Genomic DNA, 23,782 nt, shown 5'->3' with positions numbered 1-23,782 from the left:
GGAAAGGCCTTCATAGCTCGACTAATCATACACCTTATAGTGTTGGGATTAAGTACAGTTAATCACCCTTACAGTATAACCAAACTGATCATATGCCTTTTTAGTGTTGAGTTTTAGTTCCCCTTACCTTATTAAGTAACTGCTGATCATAAGTCTTATACAATGTTAGTTGACAAACCATTCATTACCCTTACAAGCTAGCTGATCATATGCTTTATAGTGTTGGGTTGACGAGAAGTCTAATACCTCATATGCAAGTTGATCATACGCTTTGCAGTATTAGGTTGAACAGTTCTCGTTACCTTTGTAAGAAATGGTATCTTATCATTCCTTACAAGTTGGCTTTACACTAATGGCTATACAATTTTATAAAGAAAAAAAAGAATGGTTTAGAACTTAAAATTTCAATCTTCAGTCCTTGGTTTTTTCTATTTCACTCTGGCCCATGGTAGCTAGTGTGTGTTCATAGGCCATTCAACTGGATATGGTGTTAAATATCAATACAACTAAACAGGGCCAAGCCTTTCCAAATTAAAAATTCATATTAGTAGATTCAATACTGCTCACCAGCTTTATACTTTAAATTGTAATCTGGTAATCAATTATCTATTGACCTAAACAATCTTGTATCCAATTATTTTTTGCTGTATTCTTTTTTATTTCAATAGACTGATATTCAGTAGTTTTCCTAGGTATCTCTACAGCTAGAGACTTTGGAATTTACAAAACTACATTGTTACAATTCACAATTTAACCCAGTTTAAATCCTTTCCTTTTCATGTTTCTGCACAAAATTCATCAAATATTTATGAGAAATATCAGGGCATCATTAAGTGTTTTACTTTGGGTTCAAGTAATTGAGACTAACTTGTACAAGAACCAGATTTGATCTTTAAATTCAAGACAACTTTCTTCTTTACTTTACTAGGTTAGCAAAATGAAAATCATGCAAATAATTATGCCAACTAGGAAAGAATTTCAAATATGGCTTTTACGTATTAGCCGGTAGGACCTAAGATATTCAATCAGAACATAGAACAGTTGTATGTCAAGAACCGGCTATGGATACCAGACTTCTTAAGATGTGTTACTTATTTAACTGAACATAAATCTTACTCAAAAGGACTTCAGTCCATAATGATGAAGAGTACAACAGAAATATCTCGGCACGAATGCCATGATGTATACTGCTTGGGTAATAATTTCATAATTATCTAACATTACCTGGCGAGGCAGGCAGTCTAAGCAGAATGTTATGTATGACACCATGTTTTCTTTGCAATCTGCTTAGTTTTTCCAGAAAATATCTGTACAAGTGCTTGCCATAAATTTGCAACTCCTTAATGTTAAGCATTTTCCTTCATGCATTCTTTAAATGTATTTTGCCATAAAAACTCGCTCCAACAAAGTTGATAATGACTCCTTGGTTTTCAGGTTTCTAAAACTTGCAATAAAAAACATATCTGGAGGTCATTAACACAATTGTTATTAACTTAAAAATTTTTTGCACATTTTAATAATTATTTCTCCTTTCCATCAATAAATATCAAATGATAAATTTTGAAAACCGTACTTTACCTTCCAACAAAACATTCCCATGGAGTTTTCTTTATTTCCAAAGCTAACCTTCTTCCAATACTGCATTATGTTAAGTTCCATACAGTAATTAGACAGATTACCAAGTCCTACATCCTCCTTAGAACAGCATGCACCCTTCGTTTTATAATTACCAAGGGGTTAACTATAGAAATAATGAAGCACAAATTAAGTTTTATTACACTTAGTCAAAGAGCATATGAAGTCAGAAAACCACCGAGTTCTTATTTTCACATATTCAGGAATTTTATGATCTGATGTAACATTTTATAATAAAAAAATCTATTGTTCCTCCTTAAAAAAAAAAGTAGAGAAAAATTTAAGTTAATAAAATAATGCAAAAGCTCCACATCAATAATAATATACCAACGGGAATGTTACAATTTCAAGTGTTATCCACCAAAAAAGAGAACTATTAAAAACATTGATTTTCAATAGATGGAGGAAAAAATAAAAAAAAGCAAGGTGCACCAATGCTAATAACACAGATGTGAGCTGCAAAACCATTCAAATAAATAAGAATACTGTCCCTACCTTAAAATGAGGAAAAAAGAAAATCCTATAAAATTTTTAAACTGTGAAAATGGAAGATTATGAAAAGGAAACAGCAATTAAAATCCTTTTTTGTATGCTTCCTTTGTAGAGCACATAGCGTACTTTTACATCAGTATAAAGGCATTACACGTGGCCAACTGCCATACTGGGGCCCAAGTCCTAATAATGAAGTTCTTATATACTACAAGTAAGACAAGAGAACACTGGGCTCCAGTATGGCTGGACCTAACTTTGAATTCGATACTTTTAGACTGGACAAACAGCAAGGTATGTTCTCCTCCGTTCAGCACTTAAAATTCATTCACACATCTGACAACACAATTTGAGGTAACATCATTGCTATTATATCCAGCCCATCATCCACTTGTTCACTGCACATGTCGGGGCAAAGGTAAAGAAAAATAATTCACCCAGCACCTGACCACCTGCTTCCTTACTTCCTTAGGCCAGAGGAAAACCCACCTAGCCATTTTTATAATGGATTACATATTTCACAGTGTTTGTTACACACTGATAACTTTCCTTTTATACCAGTCTATTTTTTTTATTCTTTTCAATGAGGATAGTCATTTGTCATCACTAACTTTCCTGTGCAAATGCACAAAAAAAAGCTTCCTGATGATCCATCCAGCAACATCTTGATATATGTTTATATATCACTGCTCACTAGTTATTAACTTAAAAGTGTGTGTATGTGAGCTGCTGGTGCTAAAGATTAGCGGTTAGCATTCTTCAGTTGATTGCTCAGCCAATCTAAACCTTCATAAAGGCCATCACCACTCGTGGCACACGTTGCTTGGATGTACCAGTTCCTGTTCCTCAAAGAATGAAGTCCCAATTTGTCTGTGATCTCTGCTGCATTCATGGCATTTGGCAAGTCCTGAAATAAAAAAGAAAAAAAATATTTATTTTTATTATGAAAACCTAAAAGCCCATAAAAAACTAATACTTACACTAAAATTTTAATTTGGTTTTACAAAAAGTACCATTTGAGTACTACTGTCAAACCAAACCTTACAAACTTATCTTCAGTAAAATAAGATAATTATCTGGTTTTAATTTGCAGGTCCCTTCCCATCTTTTCAGCCCTCTTTCTACTTTCTAAAACTTGACTAAAGCTTAACTCAATTATTCAAGGTGGATGTCCTAATGGTTAGCAAAAATTGTCATTAGTAATAAATATTGTAACATTAAATATGTAACATTCAACTTGCATAAGCCAAATTAAAAGTCAAATTGCCAATACTGGATATATTTTTATAAAAAGGTTTGTACACTACATACAAGAACTTATCCCTGACCCAAAAGAAAGGAGGGTTTTATTATAATTAGGTTATCAAGAAAGAGGATTATGACGAGTTTCGAGACAAAATATAAAATGTGATCTTCCCTGGCTAAAAAAAAAAAACACTGGGAAAAGAAAATTTCAAGATGGTTAGTTCCTCATAAGAACACCGCCAAGTGCATTTTAGATTTGAGAATTGGATTTATAAATTTGGATAATTAGCTCAGCACTGATGTCCGGGAGGCCATTCAGCAGCCTACTGCATCGGGGGGTGGGGGTGGAGACAAAGCAGTTTTGCTATTAAGTAATGATAGAAGAGGTCGGTTTGCAAAAACAAAGTTGGAAACAATGAAAAGTGCAATTAGGGGCTGAAGGAGTGCCATAAAGAACCTTAAATAATGTAAACAGTGTAATGTGCACGGTACACAGACAGCACCCATCCCTAACAGGACCAGTTATGTACATAAATCTGTTAAAAGTATATCTAATGTAGATACGCGACGCTTATAAATGATTAACAAATACATCTTGATTAGATATTTTCTTTGCAGTGTTTACCAACAAAACTAATTGCCATTAATAAATATACAGCATGCACTGCTACATAGTAAAGCCTTTTATTTGAAGGGCAACAGATGAGATTTCGCTTTGAATAACTATGCTTAGCCAAGGGTTGTCGTTCAGTATTTAGGCTTCAACTAAAATGGAATAAAATTCTGGTACAACCCACAGCTTACATAGTGGGCTACCCTAAAATACAAATTTTTTGTTGTAGAATGACCAATATTTTCCTCCTCCCAGTTTTCTGAGACTGAACCAACTAATAAAGCTTTTTTTATTGAAGTCTAACTCTTACTGAATCTTTATGCTTCTGGAGGTTGACAGTCTTAATTCATTATAGCCTTTAGATTTTTAATTATTTCCTTCCCTCACTGGATTACTTTCCCTATTATTATTATTATCATTACTACTTGCTAAGCTACAGTCCTAGTTAGAAAAGCAGGACACTATAAGCTCAGGAGCCCCAACAGGGAAAATAGCCCCGTAAGGAAAGGAAACAAAGAAAAAAATATAAGAACAGTAACAAATAATTCATATATAAACTATAAAATCTTTAACAAAACAAGAGGAAGAGAAATTAGTTAGTACCCCTAAGCAAGAATCATCACAAGTGTGTTAGACCATGGTACAGAGGCTATGGCACTAACCAAGACTAAAGAATAATGGTTTGATTTTGTTGTGTCCTCATAGAAGAGCTGCTTACCTTAGCTGAAGAGTGTCTTCTACACTTACCAAGAGGAAAGTAGCCACTGAACAAATACAGTTTCCTTATATACTTTGGCAACACCGAAATTACCAACAATTCTTCTTCTCTCAAGAAGTTAACTACTGCATTGTAATTGTTCAGTGGCTACTTCAATCTTGGTATGGTCTTAGACTTTAGATTTGGAAAGCAGCTCTTCCAGGAGGACCCTAAAAAATCCAACCATTGTTATCTAGTCTTGGGTAGTGCCATAGTCTTTATACCATGGTCTTCCACTGTCTTGGGTTAGAGATCTCTTGCCCGAGGGTACACTCGGGTGCACTATTCTACATTTTCTCCCTCTTGTTATTTTCAAGTTTTTATCCTATTGTTATTTTCATGTAGTTTAAACATGAAAGATTTTTAATGTTATGGTTCTTAAATTTCTCTTGCTTTTTCCTTATTTCCTTTCAATGGGTTATTTTCCCTGTTGGAGTCATTGGGCTTTAGCCCTGCTTTTCCAACTAGGGTTGTAGCTTAGAAAGTAATGATAATAATATGCTGAGAAATGCATTAATCATACAACCTAGTCACAACCATATAATCGAATTGATTTCACTCAACGTATTCTCTCTCCTTTTCCATCTAATATATATATATATATATATATATATATATATATATATATATATATATATATATATATATATATACTTCAATAGTTTGTGACAACTTATACATAAGAGAATAATTTAAGAAGCTTCAGAAAGCAATTTATTTCAACAAAAACTTAGAGCCATTAGTTTTAAAACCTTTGATTACGTAAAAATAATAAATCACCCAATATGGCTTATTTCCAAAACTACAATCTAAGGTACTAAAATTAGTGTTTAATGACCATAACATATCAAAAGCTGATGGACTCTATACTTTATAGGCAGAGTAAAAAGTCATTAAGCTAGTAGAGAGTAATGTCTGTGTATTCTACAAGTATGTTACAAATTTCAAGGTCTTAAAAGATTGCAGTAGCTATCCGAGAATGACACTATTTAACAATGCAATGATATTCTCACATGGTTCAATGCAATGACATTCCCACATGGTTATTACCTTATTACTAAAAGGGTGAAGATTAAAAAGATCAATGAAGAGAAAGTATACCTGATCAAGCAGGTTTTAGAAAAGTTCTACATCTTAAAAATACAAAAATTAAACTTGCATTCTATGAAATCAACAAGTATGTTGCATTAATTACAAAACAAAAGAGTACAAACCTGTTTGTTAGCGAATATGAGCAACACAGCATCTCTGAGTTCATCTTCAGCTAACATACGCATTAACTCCTCTCGCGCTTCACCTATACGCTCTCGATCATTTGAATCTACTACAAAAATGAGTCCCTAGAAAGAAAAAGTATTTTATTAGAAACATAGAAAGGAAAAAAAAAAATTCTATGCCAAGTGAAAGGACAGAATGATTAAGTAATTTTTTCTACAATTTGTGTTAATGCCAACTCATGCCTTCACACCATAACAGCCACTGAAAAATATTTTTAGGACCAATTATTCCAAAACTAACCTAGGATTCACATGCTACTAATCTCAAAGAAAAGCTACCCCATATTTATTTCATAAATTTGCCATGGGGTATAAATGACCTTTTAAAAAAGGTTATTGATATTCTGGGTTAGATAAGGTAAGCTAGAGACTAAGTGACAAAAGAAAACGACTGAAGGCTAAGACTTAAGGAAAAGTCCCTCTGAACCCAAGGCAGCAAAACTTACGAAGTCAGTTTGACTTTACACCTCACAAAACCAGAGGACATCATGACCTTGGACAAAGTGCTGTCACAAAACCAGAGGGCATCATGACCTCGGACAAAGTGCTGCCAAGAAGGCACATGTTATAAAAACTGACATGCTTCATCCTACCGAAACTTTGAAAACACTTGCTGATGGTGGCAACATGCTGTACAATGCAATCCCTCATGCCTACATCCGAGAAGCATATACCAAAGATTTTGAAAGCAGACGAGACTGGTCAAAAGCTGTACGAAGAATGAAATCAAGGGAGTGGAGATTGTCAGCTCATGAGCACCAGTAAAGAAGAACTAGGATGAGGATGTCTGCAAACGAGAAGAGAGAGTAGACTAAATCTAAAGGAGACACTGCCTTTTATGCCAGACTGATGGTCCTAGCCAGTTCCTGCAGACATCAACAAGAAAGATGAATAATATATCACTCCAACATTGAAGTTTATTTACCACTTCAACACCCTAATTACAGCATAAACCCCACAAAGATCAACTAGATTATGGGATGGACACCACACCAGATGCTCCATGTAGCAAGATGGTCCTGGTGGATGGAAAGGTTCTTCTGCACCACATAGCCAGAAAACCATAAATCAAAACATCACTGTGAAAGCTTCAATGACATGAGGTCCCTTCACATGAGATTATGAAATGATCCTTGAGTTCGAGAGAGAGGGATGCTTCTCTGAAGAATGACAACAGATGAAAAAGGAAGAGCACAAATTCAGTACAAGGCCACAGATGAGAATCCTAAAAACATCCAATTGAGCAAGTTTCCTTCACACAAAAGCTGACCTAACAACTAACTTGCCACAAAGACAATGAGTACAACAGTACATCTCGCACAACGTTATAACCTCTTCTTCAGGATATACCATTAGTAAAGTCTTGCTATTCCAGGACAATAATCAAAGAAGCAACACATTGGCGATCTACCAGGCTGTCCTGACATGACAGTGAAACAGCTCAGATGCATAGTTTTCTCTCCCCCAGACATTATGAATGGGTGTGGAGAAGATTATCATCTGTGTACCTTGACAGGTTTCACATTTAGTACAGACATCCTAGTATTAGTCATAGCAAATTGTAACATGCAGGAGAATACTATTTCCCAAGGTTTATGAGGCAATGAACCAATATGGAGAGCCACAGGGGCAGCGATAACTAGGTTTTTATCAACCTTTAATACATTTACTGGTAATGACATAGGAATTTTCTCTCATATAAGCAAAACAGTCTGGCTGCAAAGGAATATTCTCAATACAAGCAAAACCATCTGGCTGCAAGTTACACAAAGGAAGAAAAGATATTTCAGAAGTTTTCAACAGTTACTTTCAACATATGCAGAAGTGACAAACTATATTGGCCATACTAGCTAGCTTCATTTGTGCTAATGACTCAAAGGCCATCAACACCAAGACCCATCTAGAAAATGCCATGGCTTCTCTTGTGCAAGCAAATGGCAGAAGTGACAAGTTAACCCCTATATCTCCAATAAAACATATCCTGAGAGTACATACCCAAGCCAGTGTGAGGACAGGCCAACATTGTTCTGCAAGATTCTCAGTTGGATCCCATGCAGAATGGCTACTACAATGCTGGAACCATGACACGTGCCTTTCTAAAGCAAAATGATAGTCATTTTGATAATAAGCTGACAATGTAAAATACGATGTTCAGCCAGTTGTTCTTGCAGAAATAAGAACAAATTCTGCACCAATCTTTGCCAAAGAAGCTATGCATATCAGGATGATGAGGAGAGAGAGAACTAGTATGAAATTGATGAGTACATTGATGATGATTATATGTCATGACTCCTTGGTTGTAAAAAATATTAAGCTTTTTGTCATGAGGAATGTTCATGTCTGATCACATAATATATTCAATAAAATGGAATATTACATTCAAACAAGCTTTTGCTGAATTTAGCTTATTTACTTTGATACCTCTGGGTTCCTTGGGCCCGAAAATGATGTTTAACTGTAAAAATCACATTTCTGTTTAGAATTGATATATTAACTTCATAAGGCAGTCATTTTGTAAAAAGTCATTTTGTAAAAGCCAGGATATAAGTCAAATATTTTTTTTCATTCCACGATAATGTCCCCACCCTTGGCATGATGTATCTGAGAACAGGAAGAAATCTGGAGGATGGACTTTTAGTAGAGACCTGACTAACATGTTCTTTTCCTAGACCCATTACGTACAATCCGACCCAACATCTCTAGCAGAGCGGATGGAGGGTTGGAAGCCCGGAATCACCGAGACTTCAGAACACATTGCATCGACCTGCCCTTCTGAAGGGAACTAGATCCTCTCCAAGAAAGCAAGATGTACCGAGAAGTTTTTGCCACAGGTACCCTAGAGGAAGTACTTTGCGACCCGTTGGAAACTATGAATTCTGTCTCGAGATGGAAGGACCCTGCCTTGGACAGCGTCTATATCTATGATGAGAAACGAGAAGACAGTGTCATGGACAAGCCGAGGCACAGCACTCTGAACTGGAAGCTCCTACATCAGAAGGGAAATCTCAAGATACTTACTTGACCTCCTCAGGGGGACATCAGAAGTCGTTCTGTCGAGAGGCTTAAATGAACGTATTGGGCATTTCCACCTTGAACTAGTATTGGACAAGCAACCGGTTCCAGTGGGACAAGTCTATGACCAGTCTCCATCCTCCTGATAACTTTTCCATTAGGAAGATATGAAGAAACCTGGAGACTTATCAAGGACGATTTCGATGACATTTCCAAGCACCTCAAGAAACTAGTCTTGGATGAGATGCTTCACTGATCCCATCAAACACAGTGGCGGGTTCATCGACAACAATCTAATGGCGATGACACCGTGAAGAGGCGCGATTCCCAGATCGAAGGACTTCGACTGGCCCAGGCTCTGCCCCATGTCTAGTGATTTTACAGGCATCCACCACAGGTGGTATGTCATGGGAGTTGCCGTCCCAAACTGGGGCTACGTCGTCTTTCCCCTTTTTGGGGGGTGCGACTCCTGCAACAAAAGGAGTGTGTGGATTCTTCGCTTTTCTTTTTATACAGAGGAAGGTCTCTTTCAAGAAGCAGAAAACACTGAGGTGCCTTCTTTGTTTGGGAAAAGTATGAGGCTTATCTAGAGGAGCAGCAGGAAAACTTTTAGAAAGCTACTTTCACAAGAAACTCATAAGGTAGCCAACCTCCTCACTTCTCTGTGGCTACTTCTTTAGACGAGAATAAGATAAGACGTTTAGTAATGACCGTGCTGCAAAAGGTTAGAGTGTCAACTTGACATCTGGAACAAAAATTTACTAAAAATTGTATCCCAACATTTATGCAGTTTTTCCAGAGAAAGGTACACTAATGAAACAAACCTCCCGAGTGTGCAGTTTCCCCAAAGAAAGGTACAATGATGAAACAAATCCTCCAGGGCCTCAGTTCTGGAGTGAACAAGGTCTCCGTTTTGTTTACAACTATGTTGACAAAGGCCATCTCTAGGTTAGATCAGCAGCAGAGCAAATCCCTGATAATCAAGATAACCATTCAATAGAAATCCCCCCCTTAAGAGTTGCAATGTCCATGAGAAAGTAGGTGGTAACAGGTTAGATCTTGTAGCTTTCAGAAGATTGAATCTGAAACCACCACCTCCAGTTGTCGCAAGGTGTTCAGTGCCTGTTGAGAACATGGAACAACCTAGATTGTGTTGTGAACTCTGAACATCAGGGAAGAACTCGTCTATGTTCAGATATCTCCTAACTACAGGCATACCAGGGACTAAAAATGTCATTAATTCGTCTAATGATGCTCAAAACTTCCATAAAGGACGATTCTTCCTCTGACCTGAAGTGGAACCGTCCAAAGGTACAACCGCTGCTTGTTCAGAAACCTTCAGGAAATTCTAGAGTTGTCTATGATGATGGGACCTTAAGCACATTGCAAAGGGACCTGGTCTAACTAGAGGAGGTGTAGAGTAGGTAGGCTCCTGTTTAGGGAACTATTGAGGATTCCTGCATCCATCCGGAATATCTTAACATTCTCGACTAAACTATGATATTGTCCTCTTCAACTGGAGTATGAGAGAAGGCTATTCTCGCATTCCGATTAACGCATTCTTGACTTGTCCACAAGGTCAATTGCCTAAAAACTTTTAGCATCTCCAGAGGAGAAAAGTCTTGACACTTAGGGCTACAATCAAGAAGCAAGAGGAACAGACTTCAATTCTTCAACCGGTCATAACTGGCTTTGCCAGAAGCAACTCTAATCAAATGATTGGTTTTAATGGCACAGGACAAATTTTCATTGCAAAACTCATCAAAAAATATAAATTTGGGCCCTGATATAACATTAACATCCTAGTGCTAATATCAACACTATTCTCTAAACAAAATTTAGCCACTAACCATTTCATTTAGTGACCCCCAAAAATGGTTGAAATCTTGAGGGGAGGGAAAAAAAAAAAAAACAAAAAAAAAGCAAACCATACAGGAACACCTACAATTTTCTTTATCTTTATATAGAGATTTTTGTAAATAGTCCAGGATTATTTTTATACAGTACTTACTTTTGGAATTTATTCTTAATAAATATTTTATTTGTTTTACTTTATTAATGGTTTTAGTAATGTTTGAATTATTTCTAGAAATAAAACTATAAAGATTGTGAAAAAATAATGGCCGAGCACTACCAAACTGTAAAAGGTGGCGAAAGAATGAAACCTATCCAGGGTCAACACCAAAGAGTACATGCGATACTTCTGATTTTCAAAATGTATCAACACACAGTTGGAACAACCTTCAACACTAACTGTAATTTACAACATTAGTGAACATTGAAAAAATTTTTAAAAGAATGCTGTTTTCATGCTGGAGGCCCCTTGAGAAAATCCTTTGTCAATAATCAACATAGTTGTACTGCACATGATTGTTACATTTTGCATTTTCACAGCCAGGAATACAAATCCTCACATCAAAATCAAATATTTACAAATCTTATACTATGGACGGTATGCTCACCTGTGTGTTTTGGAAGTAATGACGCCATAAAGGTCTGATTTTATCTTGACCACCTACATCCCATACTGTGAAACTGATATTTTTGTATTCCACAGTTTCAACATTGAAACCTGTAAGTAGTGCAAAATAAATAGTTAATATTTAAATTAAAAACTTTATTGCTATACAATTAATTCATAAGTACCATAGCTACTTCAAGATACTCAAGGGTAGAACAATACTGTGTGAAATAGATCATCTATCTAATGATACTGCATGAACTATAGTCTATTTCTTTTAGCGATGCAGATTTGCACCGACTCGCAGCGGTGCCCTTTTAGCTCGGAAAAGTTTCCTGATCGCTGATTGGTTGGACGAGATAATTCTAACCAATAAGCGATCAGGAAAATTTTCCGAGCTATAAGGGAACCGCTGCGAGACGGTGCAAATATGCATTGCTAAAAGAAATGGACTGTAGTAATAATTCTCAATACAGAGCAGTTTAGCCTAATCCATTATAAAAAAAATACTTTCTTAAGAAACTAGTACACAAGACTAAATGAACATTTCAGTATGAAAGTATCGAAAAAATTAATGGTTTAATACTCACCAATTGTGGGGATAGTAGTAACAATTTCACCCAATTTGAGCTTGTAAAGTATTGTAGTCTTACCAGCAGCATCTAACCCCACCATGAGAATACGCATCTCTTTTTTGCCAAAAAGGCCTTTAAAGAGATTGGCAAATATATTGCCCATTTTGTTTAGCAATCTGTAATTTAGAAGAATTGTATTAGTTTTAAGTCTACACATTACTGTATACTACATCATTACTGATATGCCTACAATATATCAAACAATTTTATTCTAGTTGAACCTTTTTCCACTCATCCATTCAGATTATATTAATACCCACGCTATGAACAAGAACATCACACTGCATATTAAGAAAAATTTATAAACTAACATGGTACAGAAATGACTTGCATAATTCCTAGCCTAATTAAATGTGAATTTCAATTTATACGCGGAGGCCAAGCATAATTTGTATATTCCACTAAAGTCCTGAGAAGGGCACCATCAAAGCATGTCTGGGTTTGGCTGACTGCAATCTTAAGTCTTTTGCATCTCATGTCCTTTAAGGGGTGTGACTGTCCCATTAAAACTTATTCTGTAGTTACATCAAACAACTCTTTGCGGTCAATTTTTTCATTTAAAAACAAAATTGAAAGAATTCTAGACAATAAAAGTTTTATATCAAAAACTTTTAGAATTTGTTTTTATATGTATCATTTTTTCAGATGTATAGAAGTCTTTCAAATGTGAATGTACAGATTACAGGCTATAAAATTCTTAACCTCTCCACGTTTGAACGACAAATTGATCAATATACTAATAAGAAAGAAAGAAAGGAGTACAGTAGTAGCGAGTTTTCTCCAAAAATGTCATGTGTTGTATTGAGATACTGTATCAGGCTTCACAGTAGTTTGTAAAAATTGGTCGAATATACTTTAGTATGCTTAAGTATGGGCTTTTGTTGGCAATTAAGTAAGTAACCATGGTGAGCACCTCCAAACCTGAAAATATAAACTACATGTATCAAATGCCTACAACAACAAGATGTTAGCATAATACATTCTTGTCCACGTACTTTCTAGGCAAATTTTTCGGTTACAGCATACTGGATTTAGTCATGGGATTTTAGCGGCAATTTCCCTCAATAACGCAGATCATAAGGGCATAATCACCATATCTACGGTTATTTACATAGTGAACATTTCTTTCAAATCCAGAAATAAATAATGTACGTTACAGGTACTAAATGATCACATAACTAAGACATTGCTAGCATGATACATTCTCATCTACGTAAATTCCGAGCAAATTTTACACCGAGCATAACCACATCCTAAAAACACGATTAATATACCTTATAGAAACTTGTAGAAATGTTTATGATTAAGTATTACTAAAAAAAAAAAAATCCTCAGGTCACTGGAGAAAATTGTGTTAAGAGTATAGAGGACACTAACAAATATCTTCCCCTCAATTCTTGAAGAAATAGTAAATAAATAGGTACAGTACCCCAGTCAAAAAAGGGCTGTGCAAGGGACTAGACACTTCTGTAGACACAAAAAGGACATTTTGGAGTAAAATTTTCAACAAAAAATTTAAAACACGAAGTATTGGTGTTCTATCAAGAAGTACAATAATCAGCATTTCCAAAATTTCAAGAAGTTGCGAGTTGTACCCCTTAAAAAAATTTTAAAAAATCAGTCATCCCCTTTATGGTAGCTAAATGTTACGAAATAAGAAATTTACTTTTCAGCTCTAAAGACTAGTCTATAAGTAAGGAACGTCTTTTCAATGCAAGCTGGATGGCCATTGAATATTCTAAAAAGGCAATCAAGATACAGGTGGGAGCGAGGGCAAGAGGGAAACTCACCGAGATTGGTGGGTTAGTAGTAGTCCTAGAACATGAGTGGTAGGTTCTCCTACCATGGAAATATCAACCTACCTAGTCCCATAAAAAAAGAAAATAAAAGTGACTAGCAACCTCCTGCCTGCCAATCATTGGGATAGACTGATTAGTATGTGGTATAAAGGAAGAATCCCTTCAACCAAAGGGGATAGCAGTCAGGATAATATACCTCACGTATACATTCCACCATCCTCCCCCTCGACTAAAGAAGTTGGAGAGAACTTCTCTAGGTTCTAAAGACTGGAGTTCAGAAGTGTAGTTGAACAGCACTGAGTCATATCCAGTGGGTAACGCTTAGAACTTGAGGGGCCAGAAAGAATGGTGTACAAAAGCCCGTTATTCTGCCTTCATTACAGACTTGCATCTATCCATTACCATTGTCAGGATGCTTACCATCATACAAGGGAGCTTGGCTTACTGCACAACTACTTAACAGCCACCATAAGACCAAGTTCAGAGGCATTAGAATTTGCGGGCACTTGTGTCTATTAAAAGGCTGTGAAGGTGCACCAAACTCCTCTCTCTTCAAGACCTGGCCAACTGCAAGAAACCTCTTCAAGGCAAAGGCTGGGCCTAGCACAGATTTCAAAAATTCCGGTCCTAGCTCTTACGCAATCCTCTTGGAAGTAGAGCCATAGTATGCATTACGGATCTACTCACTAAATCAGAGATTGTGTTCAAGACACCACTTTCTTGGTTCTGCCTATGCCAAGGCAGTCTAGCACTCAGGTCCGGGTGCAAAGCCCTCAAACAGGGCACAAAGACATCTGCTCTATGTGCCACCCAAAGCCTTAGCCCCAAATGAAGGGATCTCCTTCCACCTCTCATCATGGCAGACTAAGGCAGAGACCGTATAATTTGCCTTAACATTTATACAATACTAAGGCAGCAGAGTCAGAACCTCGACCGAGGCCTTCTCAAAGGCTTGGACGGGTAAAAGCAAGAGCCTTGAGAAAGAGGGACATGTCTCTGGGACCTGATGTTGACAGACCCCAGCAAGACTGATTGACACTTCATGAATAGAGGCAACAACAAGGAGAGTATCTGCTTCCATCGAAAGCCCTTGCTCAGTCTTGAATGGTAGGCTTGACAGCAGTAATTGAGGAGCTTCTATCGACAAGGAAGACTAGGAAATTCACGCTCTGCTCAAGAAATACGACCATAGAAGAATCCCTCCCAAGACAAAAATTGTAGACTATGGCTAACTTTACCTGAGAAAGCAAGGACAAGAGAGTTCTCTCAGGATTTCAACAAAGCAGAAAGATAAAACATTTGGCATGAGGCCACCTGGGAGCAACCAGGGTCAACATGAATCCTGCCATAATTACCAGACTAGATTAATAGGCGGAATAAAGTTGAAAGGAAGACAGGTGTACAGATACATGCGTACCCAGGGGTGTTGGAAGGTTCTAACAGGCCATCAAAACTTGGCCGAGGAAGAAAAAGCTGAGCTACTGTTTAGCCATGCGTAGAACAGGTTGATCGTTTATCCACCTGGCCTAAAAGTGTAAGGGGCAGATTCCTGTCCCACCTGGATATTGGATTAGCCAAACCCAGAACATAAGAGGGACGAGACACTGAGTAGCTGAGGGGGCCAAGCCGGGGCCTCAAGGCACGGCCCCACTATTGGCGGTGACTGTCTTTTCTAGGGATCTTCCTTTGTCGCCTTGGGCACAGCCTCACCTTTGGTTGAGCCTTAAACCTGACTATATTGGTAATGTTATACAAACAAAGGGGTTTCATAGATAAATATCAATTGTATACAAGACCACCTTGAAATGCAGCGTACTATATGACATGACCAACAAGATAATTCTGCGCAGAATATATAAATATCCGAGTAAATCAACTTCTGATACAGTAAAATTAGAATTATTCAAATCATTAAATAATATCCAGGAGCTACTTTCAAACCCTGTTCTAAAAAATTTTATCAGCAGAAAAAAAAAACTATAAAACTTACTATAATCATTGAACCCTTTCAAAGTCAAATATATAAACTACAACCAAGGGTTATACTTATAGGACGCTTTCAAAGTCAAATTGTACACCACCACCAAGGGTTATACAGTACAATATACATAGTGTATAAAATGCCCACTTCCTTCACAACCACATAGCATACACTAGTCATTAACTATAATTTTCTGTCCATGACTCATCAACTTTAGTAATTAGGGGATAACATACGAATTCAATTTCTAGCGAAACTGACACTTTTCTCTGTACAACTAGTTGGAGCTGGTGAATAACTAGTATAGATCGACTAAAATGCGAACACTGAATCTCATTGTCTGTGGCCAAAGTTTACTTTAGGAAAACAAATTATGGGTTACTACAAAGCATGCACCGTTTCCAATTGCTTTGGATAGGTTCTTTAGATAAAAGACAATCATTGGCAAGCATTTTTAACCAATCGAGAGCTTTCAAATATTGACAGTTTAAGGATGTTCTTTTACAAACAATTTTTCCCCTTGGCTTCAGTTCCAGTGTTCTTTTACAAACAATTTTTCCCCTTGGCTTCAGTTCCAGAATGACTGGCATGACATAAGCATAACAAATAGAAGTCCAAAGGGAAGTTTAATCTATTTTGGAGTCTTGTAATTTCATATAATTTGGTAATCCACTATTCTTAAAACATACTGCTCAGCATACAGCTATTATAGCTCATCTGAATAGTAAATATATCACTGATATAATAACTCCATTGGCATGTGCAGCTCACCTATGTACCACTTAAAGTCAGGTTTTTTGGCAGGTGAAATTAACTCCTACAGGCTGAAGTTGTACCTGTTTAGGAAACAAGGTATCAATCCTTCATTTGACAATTAAGACATTTCCATTAACATTGTCTTCTGCTTTTAATTGTTAACTAGTAATCAGTAAGTATTAAAATCAATAAAATTCACCATTGTAATCTCTTGTCCATCCTGTTTTACTCAAGACACCAAACATGGCCCTTTTTTTTTTTTGGTATCGTCGCGAGAGTATCGTTTTCTTCATAAGCAAGAGAAATCAAACCATCAGGCTCAGTGTGCCCATATGGATATCCTACTATACACACACCACATTTCAGACAGATCAGCAAAGACTTTGGGAGGAATAGACTTTTGTAATTAGTACCTCGAAAATGGTTACTCTAATTATTAGCCAGCCATTTCATTCAGCGAGTAACATACCAGAGTATACAGTACATAACTGATTTCACGCTGATCCAACGTGTCTACAAGTGTGTTGTTGAAATTTCACTTCAACTACTAATTAGCAAGACAATTTTGGAAAACCCGCAGAACATCAATAGATACTGATCCAAAGAATGTACCTACCAAGTTTCATGACTGACCAATTCACGGATAACAGAGGTGGCAAAACCATATATTTTACTACACCAAGTACAAGACAACATGAGCAAACTTGACAGGACTTAAGCCTTTAAAAGTCTAATGGGACGTAATACGAAACATCGGTAATTATGACAGTGTACTTTAATTTCACTCCACTTACATGAACCATACCAGTAAATATTTCCAACTGGTTATCTGTTTTAGGCTATACGCATTTCTAACCATTACTTTTACTGTAAATACACATTTCGGGTTCTAGCAGACTCAAAACAATGGCTTCCCACTAGGATCATCATAATAGTTATAAGGTAGGAATACTCATGAATGGATGATATGGCCCCCCCTTCAGTCAGAAATGGATAAAGATAGAGTATTATATTAACCATAACTTCCTATCAGGTTCTATCTTTACAAACTTTTGGGGATATGGGAATTAACAGTTGAAAGAACTACTGGTATATGTTAAAATCTAGTTTATACTGTCATTCCAATTGCACAGAATGTATACAGCATTCAAGATGCTAAGTACACAAGTTAGTGGTCATGCATAAATCCAGTAAGTGTACACCACTAATGTATTCTGAATAATTTTAAATACTATATACATGCAACTCAATGCTTCAAATCAGGTCATACATAGATAATTTCTGGTTAACTCCATTTCACATGGAATAATTTTATTCAATTTGGCAACGTAATATAGTAAAGATACAAGGGGTTAAATTTGCAACCCGCTGTTAATATATACAACAATTTCTAGAAGACTGCTGCCTATTTCAGCATTTTCCTCAGCATGACCAACGAGGGCTGGGGGATAACTTGCGTAGTGACCGATTAAAATCCAAGCACCATTTAATTGTCGAAGTCCAGTGTTTACTTTTGGGAGACCGATAGTGGGTTACCGTGCAAGAGTTGTTTGCACTCTAAATGCCAATTGTCAGGTAATGATTGTCATATATAAAAATCATTACCAGACTTTTTTTTAAACCAATAGAGAGCTTTGAAATATTTATGCACTAGTTCCTGGATGTAGCTTTAAGCACCAATGCTGGCCTGCTTCAGTTCCAGTCAAGAGACTGAGTGGTTAATTCCCTTTAAAATTTAGTGTAACTTCATCTACATCATTAATTGATCATATTGAAACTACTGTCTGTTCAGTAAACTGTATAACTATTGCTGTTCTCCCAAAAGTAAAAAAAATATCCACGAAAATAACGACCCACGTGATTGGCATGCACAGTACCACTTGCCAAAACAAGAGCAGCAATGTAATCGCTTATTCGAGCAAAGATGGCTACAAAAGAGCAAAAACCACTTTAAAATTATAAAATTATAGGAAATTTTACTTTAAAAGTGACCCATGCAATGTCTTACGCAGCACATTGACAAACCTCTTCCCAGAAGAAAGTTAACGAAAATTTTTATTTGCGCGCAAAGCAAACCAAGTTGAGTAAAACCCATCTGAAGGATGAGTTACGAATTGCAGTAACTATGAATCTAATATCACGACACGTATGAAACTTACCCTACATATTTTCTAAATTGGCTACCTTGCATTCACTATACATTTCTGACCATTACTATTTGCAGAAAATAGCTTTAAGCCTCCCCACTTAAAAGACCAGTTTCTCAATGGGATGCCAATTTTTTTTTTTTTACAAGGGGATAGTTATACTAATTATGAAAGGTTTACCCCCAATATCCACTGACAATAGATAAAATGAAAGACTGAAAAACTTATGGTGGAAACCCCTTATGGTTCACGTATTTGGCAAAAAATCAAAGCATTACATAGGCCCAAAAAGCTACTATCTTGTTGTACTTACAAGAAAATATCATGCATGCTATCAAACAGGATACAGGGCGATGCACTGTATACTCTTTACGTGCCACGGACTCATTCTGGGTCCTTCGCATTTTTTTTTCAAAATTTCCTTGCCTGATTTAGATTAACCATTCCAAGAAAACATGCTTTACTACACCATACTACCGTATTATTTTAGCCAGCTAAATAAAACCTATAAATGGAGATACTCTACCTACAAAAAATCACAATTCTATGGGTTCATTACAGGGTATGCTAGCCCGGAGCCTTTGTATAACAGCGGCGTTTCTCAAATGTTGATAAAAAAAATGGACATCAACTAACCTAAACTTTCCCCCCCTAACCTAAAAGCCGTGTCCTTACCTAATTACCTAACGGGCTACCGGGCCCCACTTGCATACCTAACCGGGGATACCTGCCCCCGCCGACGACCGCCCTTACACTGCCGTATTCTAAGTTGGTCATAATTATAAATACAGGTGGCTGCTATCACATATACACCCCGCTAGCCCTACTTATGGATTTTTCACAAACTTCAAAATGTCAACAGACCCATGGAATACTTGTATCAGTATATTCCAACAGTTAACATACAAGACACCCTGCCATAAAAAGAACTCTACTGGACTACTATAAATAACTTGCCTACATTGCAAAACAAATATAGGCTTAACCTCTATTCAAGAGATATAAAACACTACAATATTCAGTTAGTCAAATTTCTTAAAACATGGCCTCCTACTTGCTGGGAATACATATTACTTGCTAAGCTACAACCCTAGTTGGGAAAACAGGATGCTATAAGCACAGGGGGCCCAACAGGGAAAATGGTCCAGCGAGGAAAGGAAACAGTTAAACAAATATTTCAAGAAAAGTAACATTAAAATAAAAAAAAATTTAAACTATAAAAACTAACAAAACAAGTGGAAGAGAAATAAAAATGGTGGCCCCCAAGTATACCCTCAAGCAATTAAAATATAAACCTCAATAATAGTGTAAATATTCTTTTTCTCATTACATTACCCCAATAAAAATGTACCAGGACCGGAATCATACATAGAAAGTAAGCTTGGAGACTTTCAGACTGGCAGCTCCTTTTGACAGATAAGCTACGGGAGGTGAAGCCTAGCCAAGCCCACTTCCCCGATTTAACAACAGTTCTGATAGACAATTGCCAAAGCCTTCCCCAGGTTTCTTGAACTAACAAATACCTTTTTATTCTAACGCTTAATAGTCGGGGCTAAAAGCTGGTAGAACATTTTTATCTAAGGAACCGTAACAACTAGGCCAAGCTGGATCCGGTCAAGTATGCGACTACCCTCATTTGACACTTCGTTATTTCTTGTCAAAATTTTCAAAATACAATATGGCTTTAAAATCCACCATTTTAGTGACCATCCTAATATTGCATCGACTGAATATAACGATTAAATGTATCAACATGACGTAACGACCGAACTGAGCCACTTTGACTAGCTACGTCACACTACCACGTCAATTACGCCTAATCTATGACATTCTCGTAATTTCATTTCAAAACAAAAATTAGCAATCAAGCCATAGGAATACCGTGCAAGACAACATTGTTAAATGGGGGCTCTATCTAAAGAAAAAGGAAAGACAATCGAACCGGCATAGCGATAACATATACAAACAACCACTGCAAACCATAATGCCAATATTTTTCTTTTATTTACCACTAAATGTATATGTATTTTGTGTAAAGGAGATAACACTGACTAAGAATTTACATTCATTAATACATTTCACCAAGAATACTTCACCTGAGTCACAAAAATCCCTTGGAAAACGCGAAATAAGGAGCTCACCAGAACCACAGACACTGAAAATGGCCGACAATTTGCCACTACCTGCCACGTCGCGGTGATGACGTCATGTCACGTGACTCATACTTGCCATCACGGCCGCCAGAGGGCCATTGCCACCACCCTCCACACCACAATCACCACCACCACATCCGCCAACATCATTATCATCATTATCATCATCATCCTTTAGCTCGACTCAGTTACATATGATGGGATAATATGAACATATTATTATCAGAGGTTATTAGATTATGGAATAAATTCCTGTATTAAAGGACCGTAAATTACATTCCATCTGTAACATCGACCACTAGCTACACGTCAAGTCAATTTTCTTTTTAACTATCTTGTTTAATGTAACCATTGTTTATTCATTCTAATAAACTCTGCAACAGCAACACCTGCGAATGAAATTTTTGGAGGAGTCCTGTTCAATAACTGCTTAACAGTCACTAAGCACCCTATCAATTAAGTATCAGGGAATTTAGTTGAGTAAAAGGATACAATTGTTCCCCATAGAAATTACAGAAAAATATATGCCAATTGGAGTATTTTCGTTGTAGTGTAATGGAGTCCATGACAATTAAGAAAAAAATGCATACAAATGAATTACACTGACAAAGAAAATAAAGCAACTAATTTTATTTGCAATTTGATATTTTAATTTCTCTCATGGCCATACGATCGAACACTGACACCATTGTATAATACGGAAGAATACTGTACTTCATGACAAATTATATATATATATATATATATATATATATATATATATATATATATATATATATATATATATATATATATATACATACACACACACACACGCACTGTATAGTTCAGTGTCTCCTATTGCCCAATCATAAAATTCTACGCCTAGTCAGTCATATAGATACGTCAGCGTTGGTATGGAAGGATGTATATTATGTTTGAGCACCTGTTGTAAGATATCATAAGAATAATTTTGATATAGATATCGACAATTCCACTATATTTTTTTCTCACTTTAATTCTTAAAATTACAGAAAATAGTATTCGTTACTTCGATGAAAACTATACTAAGAAAATGGGACGAACTATTGGGATTATGACGTCAGCGAGAAGCTTATTACCTGATATGATTAGCTGAAATCGTGCTTAGCATTCCCGTGGGGGAATTGTCCTGGCGGAAACATCTTAATACGCATTTCTATAAAATTATCAATTAGTATTCAAGATCAATTGTTCAGCTTGCTAAAATCTTTCCTAGTGCGACCCTTCGCCACCTTTCACCGTGTGGTGTAATCCAATCCAAATTGCAGTATATTTTTTTCTTTTCAAGCATGTAATACTTCTAGTGACAGACCTTCTAAATTTCACAGAGAGTAACTAATCCAGTTTACCAAAATAGAACATTTTTCTAGGTGCAAAGTTCAAAGACTACAATATGATAAGTTTAATTCACTTTTCACGTTCAGCCATTAGGCAGTGTAGGCTTATACCTAAAGTTAAATAGATTGTTCAGTTATTGTTTAAATAATATGGCAACAAAATTCATTCATTAATCATAGGTTAAGATACAGTTTCTAAACAATCTAGAAAAAGAATGAGGGAGCTGATATCGCGTTGCAGGGTACGTACGTCATATTAGTTCTGTACTCAATTTGGGACGAAGTTGACTCACAACAATGAAATGAGGTCGTGCTCGATAGCTTCAATCTCAACTTAATTCAAAGAAACTGTAGGGGGGAAAAGAAGCGCGGACTTCAAATGATTTGAGGCAATTCTCAGAACAGTGAGACTGAAAAATGCTAATTCAAAGAATAGGCAAAGTTGTACCTTTCGTTTACTTAGTTGTATGGTCTTGTTATATATGTTGTATTCGCATACAGTAATTGATTTACAATGCAAATGTAGCTGACGGTCTGGCCTGCGTTTTATTTATTTTTTTTTTTGTCTCATGACTTTATTGACTTATAGAATTTATTATTATTATTATTATTATTATTATTATTATTATTATTATTGTTGTTGTTGTTGTTGTTGTTGTTAAGCCGAATAGATTGTTTTCCCTGATGTAAAAGTTGCAACGATCATATCGTTTGACTTTAGGTATACTCTAATTTATTCTCAAAGGATCCGGTGATAAATTTATTCTGGAAATGTTATTTTAAATGGAGTTGACTTTGTGGCAGCACTAGTTCACGGAAACGGCTGTTTCTAGCTTTAACCGTTTAGTGGGCACTTGTAGAAATAATGGAAAAAAAATCTTAGTATGTTAATTTTGGGGCTTTTCTAAGACGTTTTTACACTTGCAAAATACTTCAAAAGGTGCACTCCGATGATGCAAAGTTCCATAAAAAATATAGTCCTAGCCGTGAAGGCTATACACCTGGCTTACAGGGAAACATACCATGGTTGTATGGACTATAGTACCTGTTACCGGCATAAGAACTTGCACAAATTTTGCCTTTAAATATAGGAAATAAACACGCTAATGACCGGCACCTACACGTTCTTTTATTTAAATCTGATAAAAAAAGTCAAATGATTTTTTAATTATTATCGGAAATTTTGTATCATCATCATCTCCTACGCGTATTGACGCAAAGGGCCTTGGTCAGATTTCGCCAGGCATCTTTATCTTGAGCTTTTAATTCAATATTCCTCCATTCATCATCTACTTCACGCTTCATAGTCCTCAGCCATGTAGGCCTGGGTCTTCCAACTCTTATAGTGCCTTGTGGAGACCAGTTAAACGTTTGGTGAACTAATCCCTCTTGGGGAGTGCGAAGAGCATGCTCAAACCATCTTCATCTACCCTCACCATGATCTCATCCACACATGGCACTAGA

At 36.5% G+C, this 23,782-nt stretch overlaps 1 protein-coding gene across 2 annotated transcripts; it reads right to left on the bottom strand.

Annotated features, from left to right (window-relative positions):
• Nucleotides 1–1,758: 1,758 nt before the first annotated feature.
• Arf1 (ADP-ribosylation factor 1) lies at nt 1,759–21,069 on the bottom strand. 2 transcript variants are annotated; one of them, XM_068372175.1, is made up of 5 exons: nt 20,949–21,069; nt 12,080–12,240; nt 11,491–11,600; nt 5,954–6,079; nt 1,759–3,031 (listed from the first exon to the last, which is right to left on the bottom strand). In XM_068372175.1, the coding sequence occupies exons 2-5, from the start codon at nt 12,225–12,227 to the stop codon at nt 2,867–2,869; spliced, it is 549 nt and encodes a 182-aa protein (XP_068228276.1). In that variant the 5' UTR covers nt 12,228–12,240; nt 20,949–21,069; the 3' UTR covers nt 1,759–2,866. The 2 variants fall into 2 exon arrangements, with proteins under 2 accessions (XP_068228276.1, XP_068228275.1); XM_068372174.1 differs by having other exon boundaries at nt 20,904–21,060.
• Nucleotides 21,070–23,782: the final 2,713 nt, after the last annotated feature.

Source organism: Palaemon carinicauda, chromosome 4 (genome assembly GCF_036898095.1).
Source record: "Palaemon carinicauda isolate YSFRI2023 chromosome 4, ASM3689809v2, whole genome shotgun sequence".
Taxonomy (NCBI): Eukaryota; Metazoa; Arthropoda; class Malacostraca; order Decapoda; family Palaemonidae; genus Palaemon; species Palaemon carinicauda.
Note: the sequence above shows the minus strand (reverse complement) of the source record. Positions and strands in the feature narration are given on the sequence as shown.

Bases quoted from the DNA above. Each gene is read 5' to 3' on its own strand.
- Arf1 (XM_068372175.1), bottom strand. From the start codon at position 12,227: ATGGGCAATATATTTGCCAATCTCTTTAAAGGCCTTTTTGGCAAAAAA. The intron at 6,080-11,490 runs GTGAGCATACCG...TTTTCTTTCTAG, and splicing joins ATTACTTCCAAAACACACAG to GGACTCATTTTTGTAGTAGA. The intron at 3,032-5,953 runs GTTTGTACTCTT...TTTTTATTTCAG, and splicing joins TCATATTCGCTAACAAACAG to GACTTGCCAAATGCCATGAA.